The sequence below is a fragment of the Siniperca chuatsi genome, linkage group LG6, assembly GCF_020085105.1.
Source record: "Siniperca chuatsi isolate FFG_IHB_CAS linkage group LG6, ASM2008510v1, whole genome shotgun sequence".
NCBI classification, from domain to species: Eukaryota; Metazoa; Chordata; class Actinopteri; order Centrarchiformes; family Sinipercidae; genus Siniperca; species Siniperca chuatsi.
In genome coordinates, this window is record NC_058047.1 from 45,736 (window position 1) to 69,600 (window position 23,865).

General features: G+C 44.3%; 2 protein-coding genes across 5 annotated transcripts in view; one reads left to right on the forward strand and one right to left on the reverse strand.

The window, feature by feature from the left end:
- LOC122878399 overlaps nt 1-21,065 on the reverse strand; it is a 32,985-nt gene extending 11,920 nt beyond the window's left edge. For 2 of the 3 annotated variants that reach the window (XM_044201185.1, XM_044201186.1), the window contains exons 1-6: nt 16,852-17,499; nt 11,322-11,780; nt 10,407-10,458; nt 8,176-8,295; nt 5,532-6,460; nt 4,999-5,101 (exon numbers count right to left, since the gene is read on the reverse strand). In XM_044201185.1, the coding sequence (XP_044057120.1) occupies nt 4,999-5,101; nt 5,532-6,460; nt 8,176-8,295; nt 10,407-10,458; nt 11,322-11,700 (1,583 nt within the window). In that variant the 5' untranslated portion in view covers nt 11,701-11,780; nt 16,852-17,499. Of the gene's footprint in view, nt 1-4,998; nt 5,102-5,531; nt 6,461-8,175; nt 8,296-10,406; nt 10,459-11,321; nt 11,781-16,851; nt 17,500-20,929 lie in introns of those variants that run through there. The other variant, XM_044201184.1, reaches the window with a different exon arrangement.
- The window catches only part of wdr18 (WD repeat domain 18), a 36,155-nt gene continuing 33,338 nt past the window's right edge, over nt 21,049-23,865 (forward strand). For both annotated transcript variants that reach the window (XM_044201188.1, XM_044201189.1), the window contains exons 1-2: nt 21,049-21,275; nt 22,398-22,508. In XM_044201188.1, the coding sequence (XP_044057123.1) occupies nt 21,066-21,275; nt 22,398-22,508 (321 nt within the window). In that variant the 5' untranslated portion in view covers nt 21,049-21,065. The remainder of the gene's footprint in view (nt 21,276-22,397; nt 22,509-23,865) is intronic.

Below are 23,865 nucleotides of genomic sequence, written 5' to 3' on the forward strand. Positions count from 1 at the left end.
ACTGCTTTTGCTGTTTCCCAGAGAGTGCTTGTGGTTATATCAGGGGTGCTGTTGGACTCTAGAAAGGATGCCCATTCTTGTTCAATATACCTGATAAAATCTGGGTCTTTCAGGAGTGAGGTATTAAAGTGCCATCTAGGTGAGGGATGTGGGTGAATTCCTGTTAGTAATTTGAGGGTGATCGGAGCATGGTCTGAAATAATAATACTGTGGATGTTGGATTCTATTGCTCTATGTGTGAGTCAGTTGTTGATCAGAAAATGGTCAATGCAGGAGTATTATTTTGTGGTATGAGGAGTAGTAAGAATATTCTCTGTTGTCTGGGTTATGTAGTATGTGTAGATGAGGAGTGGAAGTGGTTATGGGAGGTTGGAATAGAGGTCTGGGTTTCATAGAGTTCCTAGCCTCCTAGAATAATATGGGAATTGGGAAAGTTGGCTAGTTCTGAAAAGAGGGAGTGAAAGAACGTGGTGGAGTCAGTGTTGGAGCCGTAGATATTCGCTATTGTGGATCAGTTGCAATTGATTTATGGTACTATGATGTGTTTTTGCTCATCAGAGTGGAAACACCACGTTTTTGGAATTATAAGTTGAGTGGTAGGTCTGACCAATTCATCCGGCCTTGAGTCTGAGATTCTGTGAGATGGGTTTCTTGTAATAGACAGATGTCTGATTTCAGTTTGTGTAGATGGTTCAATACTTTGTTCCTTTTTGCAGGGGAGCTGATTCCTCTTATATTCCAAGATGTTATATTAAATGCCAATGTCATGGTGTTACTGATGTTGATAATGAGATGCCCATACAGTGAATGTGTGATCTTTAGGTGGGTGTAAATTGTCACTTACATACGCATGTGTCTTAACCCACGGGTGTATTCCAGAAAGCAGGTTTAACAAACTTTGACTAACCCTGAACTCTGAGCTGATGAACCCTGAGATGGGAAACTCTGAGTTTTCGGTTCCAGAACAGCTGATCAGTCAGTTCAATCAACTCTGAGTATATTCACTCTGAATTAAGTGTGTGCATGGTAAATGAAAAAAGCCATTGTCAACGAAGCTCCGATACTATGATTCACCATGGCAACAGGTAAATAAAAGGTCTCCATTTTAATCCAGTGGACGTAGAGATATTAATTCAATTTTATTTATATAGCGCCAATTCATAACAGAAGTTATCTCATTGCGCTTTTCCTATAGAGCAGGTCTAGACCGTACTCTTTATAATATTATTAATGCATGTATATGCAGAATGTGTACATATCTTTAAAAAAAGCCTGACTCAGAGCGGGGAAAAGTTAACAAAGTTTTATTCATTGTTGTCCATTTATTCATCATTTACCTGTCATAGTCCAGCTACATCTCTCCCCCTCCTTGTGTGCTCTGTTGTTTTTACCCCCTCCATCTCCCTGTGTGAGTTTGTGTACTGGTCTGGGCGTGGTACTCCACTCTTCCTCCTGCTGCTGATCACAGGTACACCTGATGCTCATCATCCAATCAAGCCTCACAGTATATCTACCCGGCTCTGCTCTTCAGTCTTTGTGAATGTCACATGGGTGCGATCAGGAGTGGCCCTTCAATAACCACATGAAGTTTGAGGTTGATCAGCCAAAGCATTGCTGAGTTATTCCCACTTCATGTTTAACATGACGTCATGCATCTGCAATGGCAACCCTATTCAACACATCAACCATACTTTTCAATTTAGAGCCGCGCATGCTTGTGGGTTGTGGTGACCAAATTATGAGTAAATAGTAAAAACCCTTGAGCAAAAGTTTAAAGTGTAGTATACCCCTTTAAAAATAGATAGTGCTATAACTATGAATCATAAATGCCACATGGTTTGATCAGGAATGGTCCTTCAATAACCATATGAAGTCTAAGGCTGATTAACCAAGGCTTTGCAGAGTGAATCACACTTCCTGTGTGGAATTGCTTCAAGCGCCTGCCATGTCAACTGCTGTAGTAAATACATCAATCCATTGGGTGGAAGATTCCAGGTGCAAGTCCTGGCAAGAGTGTGTTGGTTGTTTGCCAGATGACGTAAGTATTTCATTCAAAATTATTTTGAATGAAAATTATGGCAGGCTGCGGCACACGCCATAAAGTCCTTCATCAGCACAAGAATGTGTTTTCTGACAAATGTCACGCCAATGAGAAAGAGGTGATGTATGCAAAAGTGTGTTATGTAGTCTACAGAATTTAATTCAATACAATTGGATACATGCAAAGTTGTGACATCAGTTAGTGTAATAACAACAGTAATTAGCCAACTCGTAACATGATGTTTGATTTGTCTTTTCCTTTATGTAGTTTATGTTGGTTGGTGGCGATTCACATATCAGACCTTTTGCTGATGGAGTTTTGAATATGCCAAAGAGTTGGCTGTGCTTTGTTTTTATGGCCACACCTCGAAGAGATGCAACAACGCTGCGTTTGGAGATCTCCTATCTTGGTGATACTCCACATACTCTGGATGCAGTGTGCCTGCTTGCTCCAGGGAACAACATCACCTCAAGTCGCAGTATTGAAGTATGTAAAATCTGGGGCTCATCCATAGACAATGAATAGAGCTTTGACTTCAATGAGGCCATAAAATGTTTGTGAGAGCGTTTGCACCCAAATGAAGTGTATACTCTAGCATTGCTATGGGACACAACTATGTCATGGCAGGTGTATTGCTATCGCAGTGTCAAGTGTAAAGTTCTTTGGATGAACGGTTCTTGAGAAAGCTGCAAGCAGCAATACCGGAGGCCAAGCAGTTGGCCGTTCCGAACCGGCAATGTTGAACAGGCACTGCACTAGTCTAACTATAAAGGAAGGAATCACTGTCTGTCTGTCTGTCTGTCCTTCGATTTTCTTGACAACTGTTCATCCGATCGACTTCACACTTCGCGGGTATATTGCTGAGGACCCAAGGAAGTGCAGTGTCGAGTGTGAAGTGGTTTAGATGAGCAGTTCTGGAGAAAGCTGAGAAACATCGCCCTGCAGAGCTGAAGATCCCCCGCAGTTCTAGACGCAGCAGTTCCAGACCCACAGTTGATGTATGCATGTGCAAGTTTAAATGACAGTGAATGACTATGCTATACCCAGAACCATGTAGAGAGGGTTATGGTTAACGCTAATGATATAGTGGTAAAGATTTCATTCATTCACTGTTACGACTGGATGAAAACCTTCTTTTCTTTCAGCCTCTCCCACAAATGCTGATAACGTTTGTTCAATTAAATTTTATTTATATAGCGCCAATTCCTAACAGAAGTTATCTCCCATAGTTCTGTGCTTTCTTGTTTCTCTCCTCTCTCCTTCTGTCGCTTTCAGCAGGTATTTCTGCCTCCAGAGCTGCAGAGTCTGGATCTGTGGTTGTGGGCCACCTGCTGCCCCCGTGTTCCTGCAGAGTCTGGATCTGTGGTTGTGGGCCACCTGCTGCCCCCGGGTTCCTGCAGAGTCTGGATCTGTGGTTGTGGGCCACCTGCTGCCCCCGTGTTCCTGCAGAGTCTGGATCTGTGGTTGTGGGCCACCTGCTGCCCCCGTGTTCCTGCAGAGTCTGGATCTGTGGTTGTGGGCCACCTGCTGCCCCCGTGTTCCTGCCCGACAACTACTACTACAGTTGTTGTTATTGGCTCTGTTACTAATACTGACATTATTTTTCCTATAGCTGTCATTCCTATTATTATTAATTTATTAATATTAAACACTACAATTATTATTCTACTATTTAAAAAAATAATAATTCTAGGTGGTATTTGCATTGTGCCTCCCTCGACACTCAGTTAAGTTTGTTACCGGTTATTGTTATATCTCGTGTAACCCTGTCTGTCTCTGCCACAGAGTCACTCCGTGCCGGTGATCGCAGCCACCGTCTGTTCCCTGATCTCTGCAACACCGCTTCCCTGTTCTGCCAGTCACGCTGCCCAAGCCATATCCAGAAGTGGGTGTAATTTGCCAAGTCGCCTGGTTACCATTATGTTCCACCTGATTGGTCCTCCTCATCACCTGCTTGTTAGCGACACGGCCAGCCCCGCTCCCTTCCCCGCTGGTCTCACCAGGTGTGACAGAGCCAATGTAAGTCTCTCTGATTGGCTCAGTCTTGTACAGACTCCGCCCCCTGTTTTCAGGTACAGGTTCATCTTCGAACCCAGGACCCACCTCTGACCCTCACCGCGGCTTCAAGGTTTGTTTAGGAAGCCGCTACAACATATAAATCCAGGTGAGTCTGAAATATAAAATGTTCTGCTGACAGTTTGTTCAGTTGTTAGGATTAGTTTGGCGCTGTCATGCACTTGCATGGCTTCTCCTACCACTGCTATGCTGGTGACACCCAGCTATTCTTGTCAGTTCCCCCATCTGACACTCAGGTGGAGGCATCGTTGCTCACCTGGCTGACATCTTGGATTGGATGTCAAGGTACCACCTAAAGCTCAACCTGGACCAGACGGAGCTTGTGTTTCTCCACAGGAAAAGGGCCCTCTCACCAAGACCTATCCATCACCATGACAACATCATGATGGTGCCAACTCAGACGGCGAGGAACCTGGCAGTGACCCTTGATGATAAACTCCCACTGCAGAGTCACTGCACATCTTCTACTGCAGGATGAAAACCATCTTATCATATCTCAACAACTCATCTTTTCACACTACATATTTTATGTAGTATATTATTACTTATGTCTCATTCTTAAAACAACATCTCTAAGCACTTGTTCTGTAGCACTGAACATGGTTTCAGTTATATGTTAAGAGATACACTTCCAGTTTTGGATGATATCTAGTTCTTGCTCCTATGTGGTTTGAATACAATTGTTGCAAATCACTGAGGACAAAAGCATCTGCCAAATGAATAATGTAATGTAGTTGAAAAGCTGGACTGTTTGTTTAGAGCAGATGTAGTGATGCATGTAGTCTCCATGGCGACACATCAGTCTACGTGTGAAGTGTTAAGTGTTTGATAAGGACTTTCAGCAGGGGTGTTACACAGACTCAGTTTGGGTTTAAACTCACTGTTCAGGAAGTGAAGTGTCATCACTGTGAAGCTCTGCTCTCATTGGCTGTCTGACCTGTCCATAGTTGCTGCTGTCTGGAGTGGGCGGGGCTTGGCTTTCAACTGTAAACCAATCAGAGGACGAGATGTTAGTGTGTGTTTACATATATGTGTGATGTAATGTAACCTGTTTATGAAATACTGCAGATGACATCATATCAGACGAACGCAGGAAGTGTTGATGAGGTCAGCAGATGAACACTCACTCAGTAAAGTTTATCTTAAAATCAGATGTAATAATTTTTCAGTACTTGTTGTCATGACGACAGTTTGCCTGGATGAAATGGATATAACATTATTACAACAACAAAAACACAAATGAGTGGGAGTGGACCCCCGACATTACACGGCACACTGACTCTGCTACTATGATACATCAGCACTCTGTGAAGTGGCTGACAGTATCTGTATACTGTAACTGTAGTTTGTCTGACTTTATGTAAACGGTTTATATGTCATTTATGTAAATGTATTGACATTTAATCGTTCTCACCTGTTGTCTCGGAGCTCCTTCCTGAGGAGGAGGAGGAGGAGCTCTTCATCCCAAGATACAGACCTCCCTCCTTCACACAGGGGCTCCTCTCCTTCAGCCCTGGCCCAGATTGGAGCTCTCTGTGGGGCTTGGCTGCTGCAGGTCTCCCCTGCTCCTCCTGCTTCTGGTTCAGATTCTGCACTGATTTTGTGCAGTTGGGCCTGACACTCTGAGGAGAGGAGGGGGAGGAGGGGCATTTGAACATGGGCAGAGCTAAACAAGAGGGCTGAGCTGGTGTGGTTAGTTGGTCGGGGGCGTAGGGATTGATTGGCAGGTCTGTGGTAGGCGTGGCCTGAGGGAGAGTCGCCTGGTTACCATTAAGTTCCACCTGATTGGTCCTCCTCATCACCTGCTTGTTAGCAACACGGCCAGCCCCGCTCCCTTCCCCGCTGGTCTCACCAGGTGTGACAGAGCCAATGTAAGTCTCTCTGATTGGCTCAGTCTTGTACAGACTCCGCCCCCTGTTTTCAGGTACAGGTGGGTGTAGACGGAGGTTCAGGTTGACTCCGCCTCCTAAAACCATCCCACAGCAGTCACACTGCCCCGCCCCCCCGGCCAGCGTTCGTCCTCTCTGCTGTCTTTCAACAACATGCCCTGCCCCCCGTGGCCCCGCCTCCGCCTTGACGTACAGGTTCAAGTCCGGTTTGGAGACCAGGACACCTGTCCCTCGCTGACTCGGCCGTCTCCTCTGCCGCTCCAGGTAACGAGACTCCGCCTCCATCTCTGTCTCATCCTCAAATCGCAGACGACGAGTTGGAGAGGCTGTGGGGGGGCGTCGCCTCGTCGACCCGACAGCTGATTCGCAGCTGGACGAGTCACTCAGGTGTCCAGAAAAAGAGGCCACACCCTTCGACCTCACCTGGATGACAGGATGCAGCCTGACCCCCGACCTGTGAACAGACCACAATTAGAGGGCACCAGAGTCCAGACAGCAGGACTGGGATCAGTTTTTTGTGAAGGATTTAACCCGCTTTTCCACCCAAAGTACCTGGAACTTTTATTCCCAGGAACTACTTTTCAAGGAACTAAAAAGTTCCTTCAGCCCGTTGTTGTGAGTGTTTCCACTGCAAAGATTAGGCAAATTACACCCATTAGGTTACACCCATCACACAGCTGCATAACTCTGTTGCTTTAACTTATTAAACTCATGACCTGCAGTTCAGCATAAGGACCTTCTTTTAACCTGTGCACTCTCACCTGTTTTAAATACTGAGCTTACCGCTGTATAACTTGAACTTGAGAGCCACTACTTCCTCCGAGCATTGTAATATTAGACTATGGTAACACAAGCATTACGTGTCTTTTTACATATATAGCAGCATATACTTGTTTTTAGATACAAGAAAAGCCACTATACACACATTTAATTCCACAACTATTTATCTGCAGAAATATAAATGTGCAAAATACAGCGATTGTGTGCTTAAGCAGGAGACGTGAGGCCGCCACTTCACTTTACCCATTTGTTTCATCTGAAAAACACATTGAAAAAAATAAACGTTGTCTCACTGCGACGACATTAACAAGATATCATTTTGTACGAACGATTTAGCCAACCCTTGACTTACGAACACCACAATTCTACACCATGAGCGGTTAGCATTAGCATGTAGCTAAGGTTAGCTTAATTTAGACCCTGGTTCCTCTAAAGGTTCCTAGTAACGGGGAAATTTCCTGCGATGGAAACACGGCTGTACTGAAACGTGCAGTCAGTATCATCATAGCAGGATGAAACGTGAGATACAGTAAAGATACGACAGGTTGTTATTATTGGCTCTACCTGTGCAGGTAAAACTGTGCAGGTGCCTTTTTACATCCTCAGTAAAAACATTTCTTTAGGTTCTGACTGCATTGAGCTGAAGCGACTTGTAAATTCATTTAATGAGGCTTGTTGTCTGAGACGGAGCATAACAAAGCATGACAGCAGAGTGTAGCAGGTGTGGTGGAACTTCACAGAGTGTGACGGGGAAATCACAGGTTGGTCAAACTGTCCCGTAAAAACACCACGGTGTTTCAGGTCGGCTTTGTCGGTGTCATCACCAAATTATCAAGTTATAACACAAAACTAAAAAAACATTTACAGCAACAAACTCAGAGCAGCTGAGTTCACAGCGCGAAGCTGCAGCTACTGCGGATCAACAACAAACAAACAACCAGAGACCTTCACAGAGGAACAGAAGAAATCAGGATACTAAAACACTTTGGTTCAGGAAAGACGCTGTCTTTTTGGTTCAGTATTGGAAAAGTCAACACTAACCCTAACCCGTTTTGTGCTTCAAGTCAGTGTTGACTTTTTCAATATTTAACTATAAAGAACCAAAGAACCTCCATCTTTCCTGAACCTGAACACAGAGACTGAGGATCGAAACAGAACCAGAGAAACAGTTTCATCAGATTTAATCATCAGGAGAACGAATGAAACCTGTCGACAGTGAATGTTTCACTGATACGTTCATTTAAAATGAAAACGTTTCCTCATTGTGTTTACGAAGAATTACGTTTCATTAAAATTATTCTTAAGTTGTAAATTAGTAGAAAATAATTTCTAGTGTGTGTTTGTTACTCATGGTGTGTGTGTGTGTGTGTGTGTGTGTGTGTTACTCACAGCGTGTGGGTGTCGGGGGTCAGCAGGTTGTGGTCGGCTCTCAGAGGAACGCAGCGGCGCTTCATACGACCTCTGTCCTCACACAGCTCGGTTGCCGCGGCAGCAGCAGACACAAAGAGACTGAACACACACACACACACACACACACACACACACACACACAGGGTGGGGGAGGGGAGAGGATGACATCAGCAGCTCTGATTGGTCGGTGTGACAGAGGAAGGAGGATTAAACTGAGCAGCTCGTCAGGACTAATTAACCTGACGAGACCACAGACTGTTTACATCAGCACTCACTGTGAATGTGTGTGTGTGCGCGTTATGTGTTTGTGTGGTGTGTGTCGTGTATTGTGTGTATTATGTGTGTGTGTTTGCATTGTATGGCGGGTTGATAGTGCCACGGGGTACGCATGCACATGCGCGTGCATGAGTTGTATTAATCACACACAGACACACGTGCGCGTCAGTTTTAAACAGGACATGAATTTTGCTCAGCTTTGCACTTGGCCATGGTGGCGTAGTGGTGATGTGCAAGGCCAGGGAACATAATGTCTGCAGATCAAACCCAGCTTTGAGCATATTTTCTTTAGCTTCAGAAGTGGACAGATATTTGAAAGCCATTTTGAACCAATTCAGTTCAGAATCAGAATCAGAAATACTTTATTGATCCCCGAGGGGAAACTCTTTCGTTACAGCAGCTCGCTGTCACGTCAGTGGACACAGGAATAGAAGTACTAAGCAAAAAATATAATGCACTCTAATACAGGTTGTAGTATCATAACTTCTATTCCTGTGTGCACTGACGTGACAGTGAGCTGCTGTAACGAAAGAGTTTCGCCTCGGGGATCAATAAAGTATTTCTGATTCTGATTTCCCAACCACCAGGTGGCGGACCCCAAAAGGGTCGTCTACAATTCCATCTCCATCTCTTCCCGAAACTACATTTTTATTACATTCAAAATAGTGCAGGGAAGAGGAGATGCTCACTATTGTCATTTTACGTAAATTTGTATGTAATTTAAGAAAGCAGAAAATACTGTATAAATATAGAAATGTTTCTGTATAAAAATATTAAAAAAACTACTGTAAAAATTAATTTTATTTTCTGTAAAATTAGGATTAAGGTGATTCCATAACTTTTACACACAAATGTGACAAACAAAACCTGATGATTGCAAGTAACATGTCATGCTTGTGTCACTGTAGCCTATAAGTCTGTACAGATTAATCTCAGCACTGTTTTCCTGCTTGTCGCGTTGCGTGTGGCAACGAGCTTCATGCTGAAAACTGAAAAGGAAAAGGAGAAGTCAAAATGCGTTCTTTTGTAGGACAGTTGAGTAGCCTGTTGTTATCCTTTGCTTAAAACAAAAGGAAATAAACTGAAGACTGTGTTTACTTCGGACTTTCCCACACGATCCATTATACTGCCCCACCGAGGCAGTATAATGTAAAAATATAACGAGACAATGGTGATTCTGAAGCTAAAGAAATGTGCTCAAAGCTGGGTTTGATCTGCAGACATTGTGTTCCAGGATGAGCAAAGATACGTATGTAGGCTACACACGTGTGTGTGTTAGTAGACACACATGCGCAGGTACGTCTGTGGGTGTGTCATAGTTTGGGGTTTTGTCCTGTTTCCTGTTTTATTTTGTAGTGTTCTCCTCTCCTCGTTTGCTTTCCCTCCAGTTTAGATTGTTGGCCCCGCCTTGATTGATTGCACCTGTGTCTCGTTGTCTCCCCTACCTTAGTGTAATTAGTCCGGGATTTTTCTTTTGTTCAGTGTCATGATCATTTGCATCAGCAGTGGTTTGTGGTCCACACGTCAGGTGTACCAGCCTTGTTTTCTGTGCTTCTCCTGAGTCTCTTGGATTTATTTCTGCATTTGCTTGGACCTCGCCTGCACTTTAGGTTTTTGTTTATTTCCTGCTCCTTGTCTGATTTGTTTGCTTGTCTTGGACTGCCTTCCTGGTTTGGACCTCAGCCTGCCTGACTATCCACGTAAACCTTTCCCGTAATAAATTAATGAGTTGCATCTGCTCTGCCTCTCTTCTGCATTTGGTGTTCCCTGCTCCCTTGCGTGACATCCACTACGATAATGTGATTAGTACAACTCAGTCATGCATGTGTACGTGTAGGACTTTTAGTAAATAATCACACATGTACATGCATCTCGTCCCCTGTGGCACTATTCACTGTTATTAGTATCGTGTGTTGTGTATTGTGTGTGTGCACCTGTGATGGTTTTCATCCCCCAGAAGAATCTCAGAATCATTCAGAACAAAACCTGAAGAAAGGAAAAACAAGATGGCTGACAATTCGTCACATTCTGGTTTTTCATTGGCTGAAATGAATTCTCCTCTGCACATGTGAGATGATTATATATGTGCAGGTGAGCTGGAAAGTAGGAGGAGTCACAGGTGTCTTATTTACCCAAAAGTCCCAAATTCTGGAGCCATAAAAGAGAAGAACTAAACAGAACCAAACAGACTGAACACAAACAGTATTTACCTGCTGATCAGACAGTCGTCGTTGTGGAGACGAGGTCATGTGACTCAGGTCTGTTTGACACCTGGATCCATATTATTCATATGTTACAATCTATCTATAATTTTGTCATCCTGATTGTCCAAACTGTAATTTTACTGTGTTGGTCTAGTCTGTATTTCCTGTCTGTCTGCCCTGGAGATGGATCCCTCCTCTGTTGCTCTTCCTGAGCTTTCTACCATTGTCTTCCCTGTTCAAGTCTTTTTAAAAAATTTTTAGTTTTTATCTGAATCGAGGGTAGAAGATAGAGGGTGTCATGCTGTACAGATTCTAAAGTCCCTCGAGGTAAACTGATTTGTGATATTGGGGTTTATAAATAAAGTTGACTTGACTTTGAAACAAAAAGGGAAACCCAAAGACACAAAAACTAAAAATCACCCCAAACAAAGACTTCCCTCCAGCAGCAGCAAACTTAACTAAAAACAAACTACCCCTAACTAACTTAACTAAGTTAACTAATGTGTGCATGAAACAAATGTGTCCTGTCATTTATTTCTTTTGGGTGAATGTGATGAAGTATAAAGTGTAGCAGGAGGGTTACCTGTGGTCTACCTGTTACTCTGCTCTAGGCCACACCCCCTGTCCTGAACACATGTGGTCTACCTGTGTCGTTGTGCTCTCTGCTCTCTGATTGGCTGTCATCCAAGTGTGTCCTCTGGTTGATCAGCAGGTGTTGGAGGATCCTGCGATTCACCTGGACCCTTTGACTCAGAGACAGGAAGCTGTTCCTCCTCAGCACCCCCTGCTGGATCACCTGGTCTTCACCACGTGTGATGCAGATCCAAGTGTTTGCCAGGTGTTCGGTGGCGGAACACGAGTCGAAGTCAGAGCTCATCAGACTGTCCAGGTCGGTCTGTGAGTGGACCTCACCTGCTGAGACGCTGTGGGACACAGGTAACTCCTCAACACTGCTGCAGGAGGCAGAGCGAGCAGGGGGCGGGGCCAGGTCCAACACCTGTGTCCTTGAGCTTCTGGACCGCATCACCAGGTGAAGAGTGGAGTCAGGTGACAGGAGGTCAGTGGCAGGTCAGAATGAGTTTGAGCAGGTGAGGATCATCACACCTGAATAAGACAGGAAACAGGACGCATGTCACGTGAGTTTCTCCATTATTGACTACTTGAATTTGTCCGAGGTCACAGTGCAACACACTGAGACAGAAGCTGGTCCACCATAAAGACACACAGACAGACATTAGGTGAAGTAACAACAAGCAGGTCCAACACAGGAGGGTCAACTCCGTCTGAATAACAGGAGACTTGTGAGACAAGACATATTTGAAAGGAATGAAGGAGGACAAACATCAGTCAGCAGAGGAGGAAGTCAACAACACTTATCATACACTTAAACTGTCAGTAGACTGTGTTATAATATAATATGTAATATAATAATAATAATATATAAAGTGTTTATCAGATGCACCTCTCTCCTCCTCTCCCTCTCCGTCTGTATGCATGTTTATCCCATTACTGCATGTTACTAACGCTACATCTTCTCTCTCCCGTAGTTCTGTGCTTTCTCGTCTCTCTCCTCTCTCCTTGTGTCGCTTTCAGCAGGTATTTCTGCCTCCGGAGCTGCAAAGTCTATAGTTATCTCTATATTTAAACGATATCACTTATCACCACGTTCATAACAGATAGAATCACATGGTAAGACTCAGTTTATCTTCGATCAGAACTAGTTGACCTGACCTTGTCTGAATCCAGACAGTGTAACACTCACTCACACCTGGACGACTGTCACATGACATGCACACATGTGAGTCTAATGACTCTCCAGGTGTGAACTACAGCTATGAAACAGCTGGAAGTCTCCATCAGTCAGAACTGAATTAAAAGAAACGCCTTCAAGAAGCTGAAGTCCAGCTGACTCAGCACTTCTCGATACTACTATAACTACTACTATTAGTACTACTACTGGTAATACCTGTAGTGCTGTGACAGAGTATTACTACAGACCATAAACAGATTGAACTCGGTGAACAGAACACTTGTATTCCCTGAGTGTTAATTTATGAGACGTGAAGCTGAAAGCAGCAGACACATGTTCACCTGAGCAGGTAACACACACACACACACACACACACCCACTGATGGATGCTTCAGTAGTTGGACAAACTGCTGACGTCTGATGTGAACAAATATTGAAGTGTGCATATTAGCCATACAGTTACTATGTCAGCCTGCATCTCTTTAAATTCAGAACAGGATTAGAATTGAATATTTTAAATATAACTAAATGTTGTTTCTAGAGCAGAAACAGCAAAGTCACTATATAAACTCAGTAATATCTCACTGGAAACAAATCTAAACTATCAATAAATCATATTCCTGCCATCAAAATACAGAACAAAGTTTAGAAAGAATGAAGAACACAGACATCCGTCAGTATCAGTGCTTCCTCCTGTCCTCTGTCCGCCTCCCTCTGCTGCCGCTGTGACTCACTGCAGGTAAGTTACCTGGTGGAGGGGGGAGGGGCTGCTTTGTCTCAGCCAGCAGGACGTTTACAAGAATTTGCCTATATTTTAAGATTCGTGGCAAACTAAGAGAAACAGTTAGATTACATACAGACAGCTCAGCCCCAATGAGAATGTGACATATAACAATCTTGACTTTACTATCTGTCCACTTTCACACCTGATTATTCCTTTTCTCTCTTTCTCTCCATCCTCCTTTCTCCCTCTTTGCTCTGACAATCACACACAAACAAATTGTATGTAGCCATAAAATGACATAATCTGATAATAAATAAAGCAAACAAACAGAGTATTTATGACGTAAATTAATTTAAGAGGAGGTTGGGGAGAATCCACATTTGATAACAGTAATACACTGCTTAGTAACCTGAAATCATAATATAATAATAATAATGATAAAACTTTATTTATAGAGCACTTATCAAAACAAAGTACAAAGTGATTCACAGAGAGAAATAAAACACCACAGTGAATGATAAAATACATTAAAAAAACAAAAAACAAAAAAAACAGCCAGTTCAGGTAAAATCAGGATCTGCTTTCTGATAAAAATGTGTTTTGAGACGAGACTTAAACGAAGACTCTGACTCAGACAGCCTGATGTCTTCGGGCAGGTTGTTCCAGAGCCTCGGGGCCCTGATGGCCAAAGCTCTGTCCCCCTTAGTTTCCATCCTGGACTCAGGATCAGACAGGAGACCCCTGCCCGAAGATCTCAGACTACGTGAAGGTTCATAAGGGATTACAAGGTCTAAGATACAGTCTGGAGCCATGGAGAGCCTTAAAAGTAATCAACAAGATCTTAAAATCAATCCTGAAACCAACAGGGAGCCGATGTAAAGAGGCTGAACCAGGTGTGGTCGAACTTCTTGGTCCTGGTTTACAGCCGAGCAGCTGAGTCCTGTACAGTCTGCAGGCGTTTTAAAGTCGTGGCTGGGGACTGCTGCGGCGAGGGGGCGCCGTCCTTCTTAGCAGATGGATTCTCAGCTCAGGACGAATGAGACCTCCAGAGCTTCTCCTGATCACGGTCTCTTTCAGTAACTTGCGGCGAGAGGAGGAGGAAGACTTGACCGCTGGAAAAAGGGAGCGTCTCTCCAGTGGAAGAAAGTCCTGCGTATCCAGGATGTCACACCTGTTGGCCAGCGGGAGGTCCCGATGTGAAGGTGGAGGAGGCGGGCGCTTTGCACCATGTCTGTCCTTACAGGCTACAGTCCAGTGCTCCAGGTGACGTGGAGTCGAACTCACCGGAGCCTTCTCACCACCCCCGCCCACAGTGACCGTGCGTCCACTGGGGCTCGGCACGGGGTAGAAATGGCAGTTGCTTTGGGCTTCGCACCCATGAGGAGCCACGGATCTTCAGGCTTAGCTGAAACGGTTTCATGCTCCGGGGCGCCAGCGATGATGGAGCCGAGCCGCGGAAGAGTGGGATCATTGTCCAGTGCTGGAGTGGAGCAGTCCGGGGAGTGAGATGGGACGGTCGCAGTCCGGCTGCCGCAGCCAGAGGAGCTGAGGACCGCCAGGGGTTTTGCCTGGGCCGAGGCGACAGTGGAGAACTCCAGGATGAGCTTGTCTTTTTCTCTGAGCTCGGCTTCCAGACAGGCGATACTTTTCCTCAGCTTTGAGACGGTAAGGTGACAAGATCCACACTCACTCATCACGCTTGCAGTTAGTCCGTAAAAGTGCTAAAAGCTTAAAATCCTTAATAAAAGCGACTGGCTAGCCTAGTCGCCAGGCTAAAAACAAACCTAGCTGAGCTAGCAGCAGTGCGTTTGGTAAACCATGTCGAGTTAGCCATCTTAAAATCACTTAAGCTCCCCATGTAGTCGTTTTTGCTTCAGACTACCTGCACGATTTTATTTTGGGGCAGCCCAGTCGCCTGAATTTTTTTATCAATTGTACGTTTCTGCAAACCACAGATACGTGCAATCTGTACGTTTTAATACATCTACTATCAGAATCAGAAATACTTTATTGATCCCTGAGGGGAAACTCTTTTGTTACAGCTGCTCACCTTTACGTCAGTGCACACAGGAATAGAAGTTCTAAGCAAATCAAAATATAATACACTATAATACAGGCAAGATAAATTAAGTACAAAGTGGATATAAGTATAAAAGTAAGATAAGTGTAAAGTACAAAGTGGATTTACCGGTTGATAAGTTTGTACGGTATAATACAATGTAATAATATAGGTAATAAGTAATAGTGCATGTACTGTCAAGTTAAGTGTAGCACATCAGCAGCTGACTTGTCATGTATATATCCATCTATGGAAAAACTGACATTTCTTAAGGGTCATATATGAAATTGAAAAAGGGCGTTAGCATAGCCAACGTCTCCACTGCCTCAGCAAATTCATGCATCTTAAACAGAACAAACCAGCGGAAGATGTGTGAGGTTCCAATGCTTAAATTCATAAATGTGCTGTAAATACTCCATAAGGCCCAATTCTATCAGAATCAAAAACACTGTGACTACTTTAACTAAAATAATATCGTGCATCAATCTCTGAGCGAGAGAGTTAGCTCAGAGAGCTAGCTAGCTAGTGAACAACGTCAGCTAACGTTCTTTGACACTATTCACACCATGGAACTATAACCAGAGACTTTCTCAGTCTTAAAATCGACTTTGCTATAACTCTATGACCCACACAGACAACGTTAACTAACTTTAACAGTACCCACACAAGGAAGTGGAGAACGGTGCTGGTTTTCAATTTACAAACATTTAAGCCCTCAGATAAATTCGCAAAATCTAACAGTGCTCAATTTGTAAATCAGGAGGTCCCAGACCACAGCTCATCCAGATCACGTTCGGGCAGGATCCGACACAAATTAAGCCCTAAATCTAACTTTAGAGGGCTAAAAATGATCTCAGAAAATAATAATAATACATTTTTTTAGGGGTGCTGAGATGAAATTTAAGGGGTTTGAGCCCCCCTAAAAGAGTCGATGTGTGAATGTAAGATGAGATTTATTTAATGTTTATTAAGATAATTTATTGAGATGTTTAGTTTGTTGTCAGAGTTGTTTTCCAACTGTTGAAGTGATCATTAAAGTGGACCAAGAGACCTGAAAGTAATTTTAATGCAGTAACTTGCTCTCTGCTCTCTGCAGTCTGATAGAAACCTGGATCAGGTTTCTGCAGTCCTCTGATACCACGTTAAATCTGATCCACATGTGTACAAGTCTGTCATCAACCTGTTAGTCAGTAAAACAATAAATCTGATAGTAAATGATGTGATTATGATCAACACACTGAAATAAAGTTAAAGTCTGAATATGAGCATACATAAATGTTGGCCTTGAAGCAGTTCAGTATATCTGATGAAGATGATGTACTTGTATCCACATGGTTGAAACGTACTTAAAGCAGCAGCTAAATAAATGTAATGTCATATCGAACACAGAACAGTTCATTAAACTACTTTTCTGTGATTTTACACTGAAAATTAACTTATGTACTACTTTGCTGAGAAAGAGGACAGATCACTGCAGAGTAATAATACACGATAATACACTATGATACACAAAAACACTAATACTGTACACTTCATGTCTGTCGTTCTTGTCAGGGATAGAAAAGTTTAGATGTGATAACAGTTGTACAGGTTTCGCCTGTCTGTCTGTCTTCATTAGTCTCACCTGTGAATCAGTTCTTACCTGCAGATCTTCCCTCCGTCTGTCTGCAGCCCCTCTCTCTCTCTCCACATGTTTTGGATCTCACTGTTGCCACGGGAGACACTCAGACCAGCATCTGATTGGCTGGTCTCAGATGCTTCCGGTGACTGTCGGAGAAGCTGATTGGTGGAGCTGAACAGACCACGCCTCCTGTGTGCGGAGCCTGCAGGAGAGCAGAGGAAATGTTTGCCTCTTATTCTGGTATTTCCTGTATTGATTTTAGGAGCTGAGAGTGGCCGAGCTTTAATACTGCAGCTGCTGCTCACTTCCCCTCCCACGCTGACCAAGAAAATACAGACAGACGCCAGACAACTGACCCACGGACAGACAACTGACCAGGAAACAGTCATCATGCTGAACTCATGCTGACATGTTGAATCTGTTAAACTTGCATATTTTCAGCAGCTGCCCTGGACACGTGCACAGCTAACGTGCACGCACATATTAACGAATAAGCTGATGAATCTGTATGTAGAGTCACACTTTCAGTAGTTAAATAATATGATATGAGTCTGTGGTGGCCGGTGCTGTCCTGTATGCTGTTGCATGCTGGGACAGCAGGCTGAGGGTAGCGGACGCTAACAGGTTCAACAAACTGGCCGGTGACATTGTGGGGGGGAGCTGGACTCTCTGGCGGTGGTGTCAGAGAGGAGGATGCTGGGTAAACTACACGCCATCTTGGACAGCGTCTCCACCCGCTCCATGACGTGCTGGTCAAACAAAGGAGCACCTTCAGCGGAAGACTCATCCCCCCACAATGCACCACAGAGCGCCACAGGAAGTCATCAGACTCTTTAACTCCTCCCTCTAAGTGTCAGTCTGTATGACCCGAAGTCACTAAACTGGACATTGATCATTAACATCTCTGCAATACTTGAATAATTGTGCAATATTTCAGTTTAAAATTCCCTATTTATTGATATTGATATTTATTCATATCTCTATTACTGCTGTGCAATATCCTCGTCTCATTATAAATAAGCTGCACTTAATGTGACAGTTCATGCACTATTACCTTGTACCGTATTATTATCATCAACCGGTGAACCCACCTGGTACTTCATGTTATTTTATACTTACACCCAGCTGGTACTTCATTAATCTGACCTGTGTTATAGTGTTTATAGTTTTTGCTTAGTGCTTCTGTTCCTGTGTGCACTGACGTAAAGGTGAGCAGCTGTAGCAAAGAGTTTCCCCTCGGGGATCAATAAAGGATTCTGATTCTGATTCTGATAATAGAAAAGCAGCAGGATAAACAGTTTGATCAACATGATGGAGGAGATTTAAACCTGCAATAAGCTCAGCTGCTGCTGACTCATCAAACTACAAACCTTAAACATAAAGACTGAACACGCAGATGTCGTTATTAACGCCGCGTCGTGTTTCAGACGCCGTAGATGTCGTTATTAACGCCGCGTCGTGTTTCAGGTCCCGTAGATGTCGTTATTAACGCCGCGTCGTGTTTCAGGTCCCGTAGATGTCGTTATTAACGCCGCGTCGTGTTTCAGGTCCCGTAGATGTCGTTATTAACGCCGCGTCGTGTTTCAGGTCCCGTAGATGTCGTTATTAACGCCGCGTCGTGTTTCAGACGCCGTAGATGTCGTTATTAACGCCGCGTCGTGTTTCAGGTCCCGTGAGATGTCGTTATTAACGCCGCGTCGTGTTTCAGGTCCCGTGAGATGTCGTTATTAACGCCGCGTCGTGTTTCAGGTCCCGTAGATGTCGTTATTAACGCCGCGTCGTGTTTCAGGTCCCGTAGATGTCGTTATTAACGCCTCGTCGTGTTTCAGGTGCCGTAGATGTCGTTATTAACGCCGCGTCGTGTTTCAGACGCCGTAGATGTCGTTATTAACGCCGCGTCGTGTTTCAGGTCCCGTAGATGTCGTTATTAACGCCGCGTCGTGTTTCAGGTCCCGTAGATGTCGTTATTAACGCGCGTCGTGTTTCAGGTCCCGTAGATGTCGTTATTAACGCCGCGTCGTGTTTCAGGTCCCGTAGATGTCGTTATTAACGCCGCGTCGTGTTTCAGGTCCCGTAGATGTCGTTATTAACGCCGCGTCGTGTTTCAGGTCCCGTGATGATGTCGCATTACGCCTCGTCGTGTTTCAGGTCCCGTAGATGTCGCATTAACGCCTCGTGCGTGTTTCAGGTGCCGTAGATGTCGTTATTAACGCCTGCGTCGTGTGTCAGGTCCCGTGAGATGTCGCATTAACGCCTCGTCGTGTTTCAGGTCCCGTAGATGTCGTTATTAACGCCTCGTCGTGTGTCAGGTCCCGTAGATGTCGTTATTAACGCCTCGTCGTGTGTCAGGTGCCGTAGATGTCGTTATTAACGCCTCGTCGTGTTTCAGGTCCCGTAGATGTCGTTATTAACGCCGCGTCGTGTTTCAGGTCCCGTGAGATGTCGCATTAACGCCGCGCGTCGTGTTTCAGGTCCCGTGAGATGTCGTTATTAACGCCGCCGTGTTTTCAGGTCCCGTGATGTCGTTATTAACGCCTCGTGCGTGTTTCAGGTGCCGTGAGATGTCGTTATTAACGCCGCGTGTGTTTCAGACGCCGTGATGTCGCGTTATTAACGCCGCGTCGTGTTTCAGGTCCCGTAGATGTCGTTATTAACGCCGCGTCGTGTTTCAGGTCCCGTGAGATGTCGTTATTAACGCCGCGTCGTGTTTCACGCCCCGTGATGTCGTTATTAACGCCGCGTCGTGTTTCAGGTCCCGTAGATGTCGTTATTAACGCCGCGTCGTGTTTCACGTCCCGTAGATGTCGCGATTAACGCCGCCGCGTGTTTCAGGTGCCGTAGATGTCGTTATTACGCCTGCGTGCGTGTTTCAGGTCCCGTGAGATGTCGCATTAACGCCTCGTGCGTGTGTCAGGTCCGTGAATGATGTCGCATTAACGCCTCGTGGTGTTTCAGGTCCCGTGAGATGTCGTTATTAACGCCGCGTGTGTTTCAGACGCTGTAGATGTCGTTATTAACGCCGCGTCGTGTTTCAGACACTGTAGATGTCGTTATTAACGCCGCGTCATGTTTCAGACACTGTAGATGTCGTTATTAACGCCGCGTCGTGTTTCAGACGCTGTAGATGTCGTTATTAACGCCGCGTCGTGTTTCAGACGCTGTAGATGTCGTTATTAACGCCGCGTCGTGTTTCAGACACTGTAGATGTCGTTATTAACGCCGCGTCGTGTTTCAGACGCTGTAGATGTCATTATTAACGCCGCGTCGTGTTTCAGACACTGTAGATGTCGTTATTAACGCCGCGTCATGTTTCAGACACTGTAGATGTCGTTATTAACGCCGCGTCGTGTTTCAGACACTGTAGATGTCGTTATTAACGCCGCGTCATGTTTCAGACACTGTAGATGTCATTATTAACGCTGCGTCGTGTTTCAGGTGCCGTAGATGTCGTTATTAACGCCGCGTCGTGTTTCAGACACTGTAGATGTCGTTATTAACGCCGCGTCGTGTTTCAGGTCCTGTAGCGTTAGGGGGTTAGGGTTACGTTAGATAACCTTCAGCCTCACTCACACTACTAGACGCTGGATGACTTTTTTACACACAGACTATTGTTTAGTTGGCTTTTGATGATTTAAAGTGAAGAAATGTGATATTTGATGTTTTCTGCTCCATTAATTTGCTGCGGTCAGTTATGTTGAGCAGCTGAGGTGACGTCACGCCGGGAATCAGGATACTGACGTGGAAAACATGTTTATCCTGCAGATTCAACACAACAGAAGCTCTTCGACAGAAACTGGTCAAATGATTTTTATCAGACATTATTTTAAAAAGTCAAATGATGTTTCCACTGTTTCTCTCTGGCCAGCAGGGGGGGCCACACAGCGCCATTAACACACATTCAATACACTTGCTTAATTTTTCCATTTATTATATAGTTTGATCAACTTACTGTTTGTGTACAGCATACATTTTATTTTGATTTATGATGTAGTTCTTTGTAGTTTTGTCTTTAACATCTGACCTTCTGTTTTAAATGAAACTTGAATACATTTTTAAAAGAAAAACTTTTCAAAATTGAGTTTTCAAAAGAAAAACTCACCCCCCAAAATTGAGTGCTTTGTCGGTGATCCCGCTCCTACAAGTCCCACAATGCACCTGGTCCAGGAAATGACGCAGCAGTGCTGCCAGCAGACCGCCGGTTAGCCGCGTGTTTAGTGTGTTGTGGTGGAGCCAACATGGCGGCTCCTCTGGAGGTGATAGTGAGCAGTGACTCCGGCTCGCAGCTGTGGAACAGCACAGTGTTTGACCTGCACAGCGGCTCCAGCCTGCTGTCTTACCGGGGAGGGAACAGCTCGGCCCGGACACTGACCGTCCTCAGCGGGCAGTACCTGCTCTCCGCCCAGGTGGGCAAGAACTTCATCAACGTGTGGGAGATCCAGAGGAAGGTACGGGCTGTCACTTCTGAACACACCTGGAGACACATGAACACACCTGCTGCATGTCACCTCACTAACACACCTGCTGCATGTCACCTCACTAACACACCGTCCACTGCGGGGACAGGTGGCGGGAAAAGCCCTGAATCACTCCTGAACACAGACAAAACATGACCAAACTCCTGTAAAAAAACCATTAATTTTTAATACGACGCTCGCCTGCAAACACAAATACACCTCTAAAACAACATGTAAGACGTAGTACCAACCAGTCGGGTCTGCCGGTGTATTCGGCATGTAAAACATCCACCAAACTTAATTTAACTTTAGTTAAAACTCATCTGTTATAATGAATTCAGCTCCGCTCGCTGCCTCCATCCATTGTGTGTTATGGTTGAAGAAGGACGACATGTGGAAAAGTAGTAAAGATTTTATTTGAAAAAAATCTAAGTCTTCTTACGTGTTTTTTTATCTATGCCGAATTTCAAAGCGGCCTTTTTTCTTTTACATTAAGTAACATTTCGTATCGTAATTTTTAGTAATGTATGGTGGCCGATAATCAAAGACAATATGAATTGAATTTTGAATGAAGGTGTAGATTTTGTTTACTCCCTTCATCACGTCGTGACACAGACTGTGTGTGTGATATATTATTTTATCCACATGTCACTCAGCTCAAACAGATGTGCAGTTTTTTGTATAAAGCATGTGAAGTATGTGTGTCCAGTATAATAGATAGAAACTTTATTTATCCCCAGGGGAAAGTCTTGTGTCACAGCAGCAGTACACGAACGGACCACACAAGAATAGAGCAAAAGAACAAATATCAAAACACCAGTACTAAACATAAGAGTTAAAAGTATACTTTTTAAACATCTGCATGCATACAATGTGCAAATTGCAGTAAGATGTGTTAACCAGAAGTTACAGAGGATAGTCCAGTAAGACTAACCCTAACCCTGAGTTAAACAGTTTGATGGCCCCCAGCAGGAATAATCCTCCTGTCAACCAGGATGTTCAGGATGTTAGCCATATTACAGTCTATTAAACTGTTAATTTTAGGTATGTGTATCCAGTACATTACCGTATATATTAATCTATTGCACATGTGACTTTCTGTTTGCTGTCCAGGATCAGCTGCAGCAGAAGATCGTGTGTCCAGGTGTCGTCACCTGTCTGACCGCCTCACCTAACGGACTCTTCCTCACTGCGGCCGTCGCTGAGGCCATTTATCTGTGGGAGGTGAGTCAGCTCACGCTCAGCTTCGTCTTCTGTAGTTTAAACGTTTTATGAACAAATAAAAATAACATTAAACAAATACTGATTAATCTAAAGACTTTATTAGGTACACGTCTAGTGGTGGGCAGGACCCCGTTTGTCCCCAGAACAGCCAGATTTTTTGTGTAATTTGGATTCAGTTTCTTCTAGATCCTGGTTTAGATCCTGATCCTGGTCCATGTTGAGCCAATGAACTGTGAATCTCCTGTTCCAGCTTAAAAGTAAAGGTGCTCTATTCCCACAGTTAGTACCTTAAGGATGAGACATAGGTTTGTTGATTTCCACATAAAACATTTAAATAAACTTTTCATGTTACGTTTTCACATGAATCCGAACAGAAGAAACAAACAATAAACGTAGTTATTCAGTCAAATCTGTGTCCGTCTGTTGACTGATGTTAACCAGAATCAGTGCGTTAGTTCTCAGTAAAGAGTGTTTTTAATTATTTCAGATAGACTCGAAGCAACAGTCCCATTTCTGATGTTTAGTCTTTCTATACAGTTTCTGCGCCACGGTTGGATGATTAGATATTAATGAGCCGATGTACAGGTGTTCGGTGTGTGTGTGTGTGTGTGTGCATATATCTATATATATGTATGTATGCATACAGGTGCATACAGTGCGGATATCATTCGGTGCCGCGTTGGTTTCGATCATTTCGATAGACGACGTCATCAACAACAAGTCTCCTCCACGCAGCTCACCTGCTGCTGTGAAAACAGTCGCAGGTGAAAACGTCCGAAACAGAGCTGTGTTTTTTGGGCGACTTTATAAAATACAGCGCTGACGAAGAGAGTCGACAGAGCCGACACATACGGGGAGAGAGAAACAGGAAGAGGCGGGGCGAGCAGGTGCATGTGCGTGGAAGTGAAAAGGTGAGCAGATCAAAGTCGTTTGTGAGTAAAATAACACTAAAATAAGGTTAAGTTGAATTAAAATGGTCACACGAGAAATAAGCTGCTAGAAAAAAAACGAATAACCAAATCTGGAAACGCTCGGATCGATCGGATGCGATCGTTATCGGCCGATTAAAAACATGCGATCGGGAGATCGGGATTAATGCTTTCCAGTCGCCGGTCGCGAAAACCGATCGATGTATTTGTTTGCTAGCGGCTCCTGCCCAGTCAAGATGGCAGCGACGCTAATTAAAACAGCAATTTAATCTGCAGGTTCCTTCGTTCAAGTTGAGCCCAAACCTTTCTGTGGATGTTTCTGGGCCACGGCTGACCAGTGAAATTAGTCTTTAGCCGTTATTGATCACTTGCAGCCGGTTAGGAGCAGTCAAAAGCCAATCGCTTTAAAGGTCGATTTCCAGCCATGC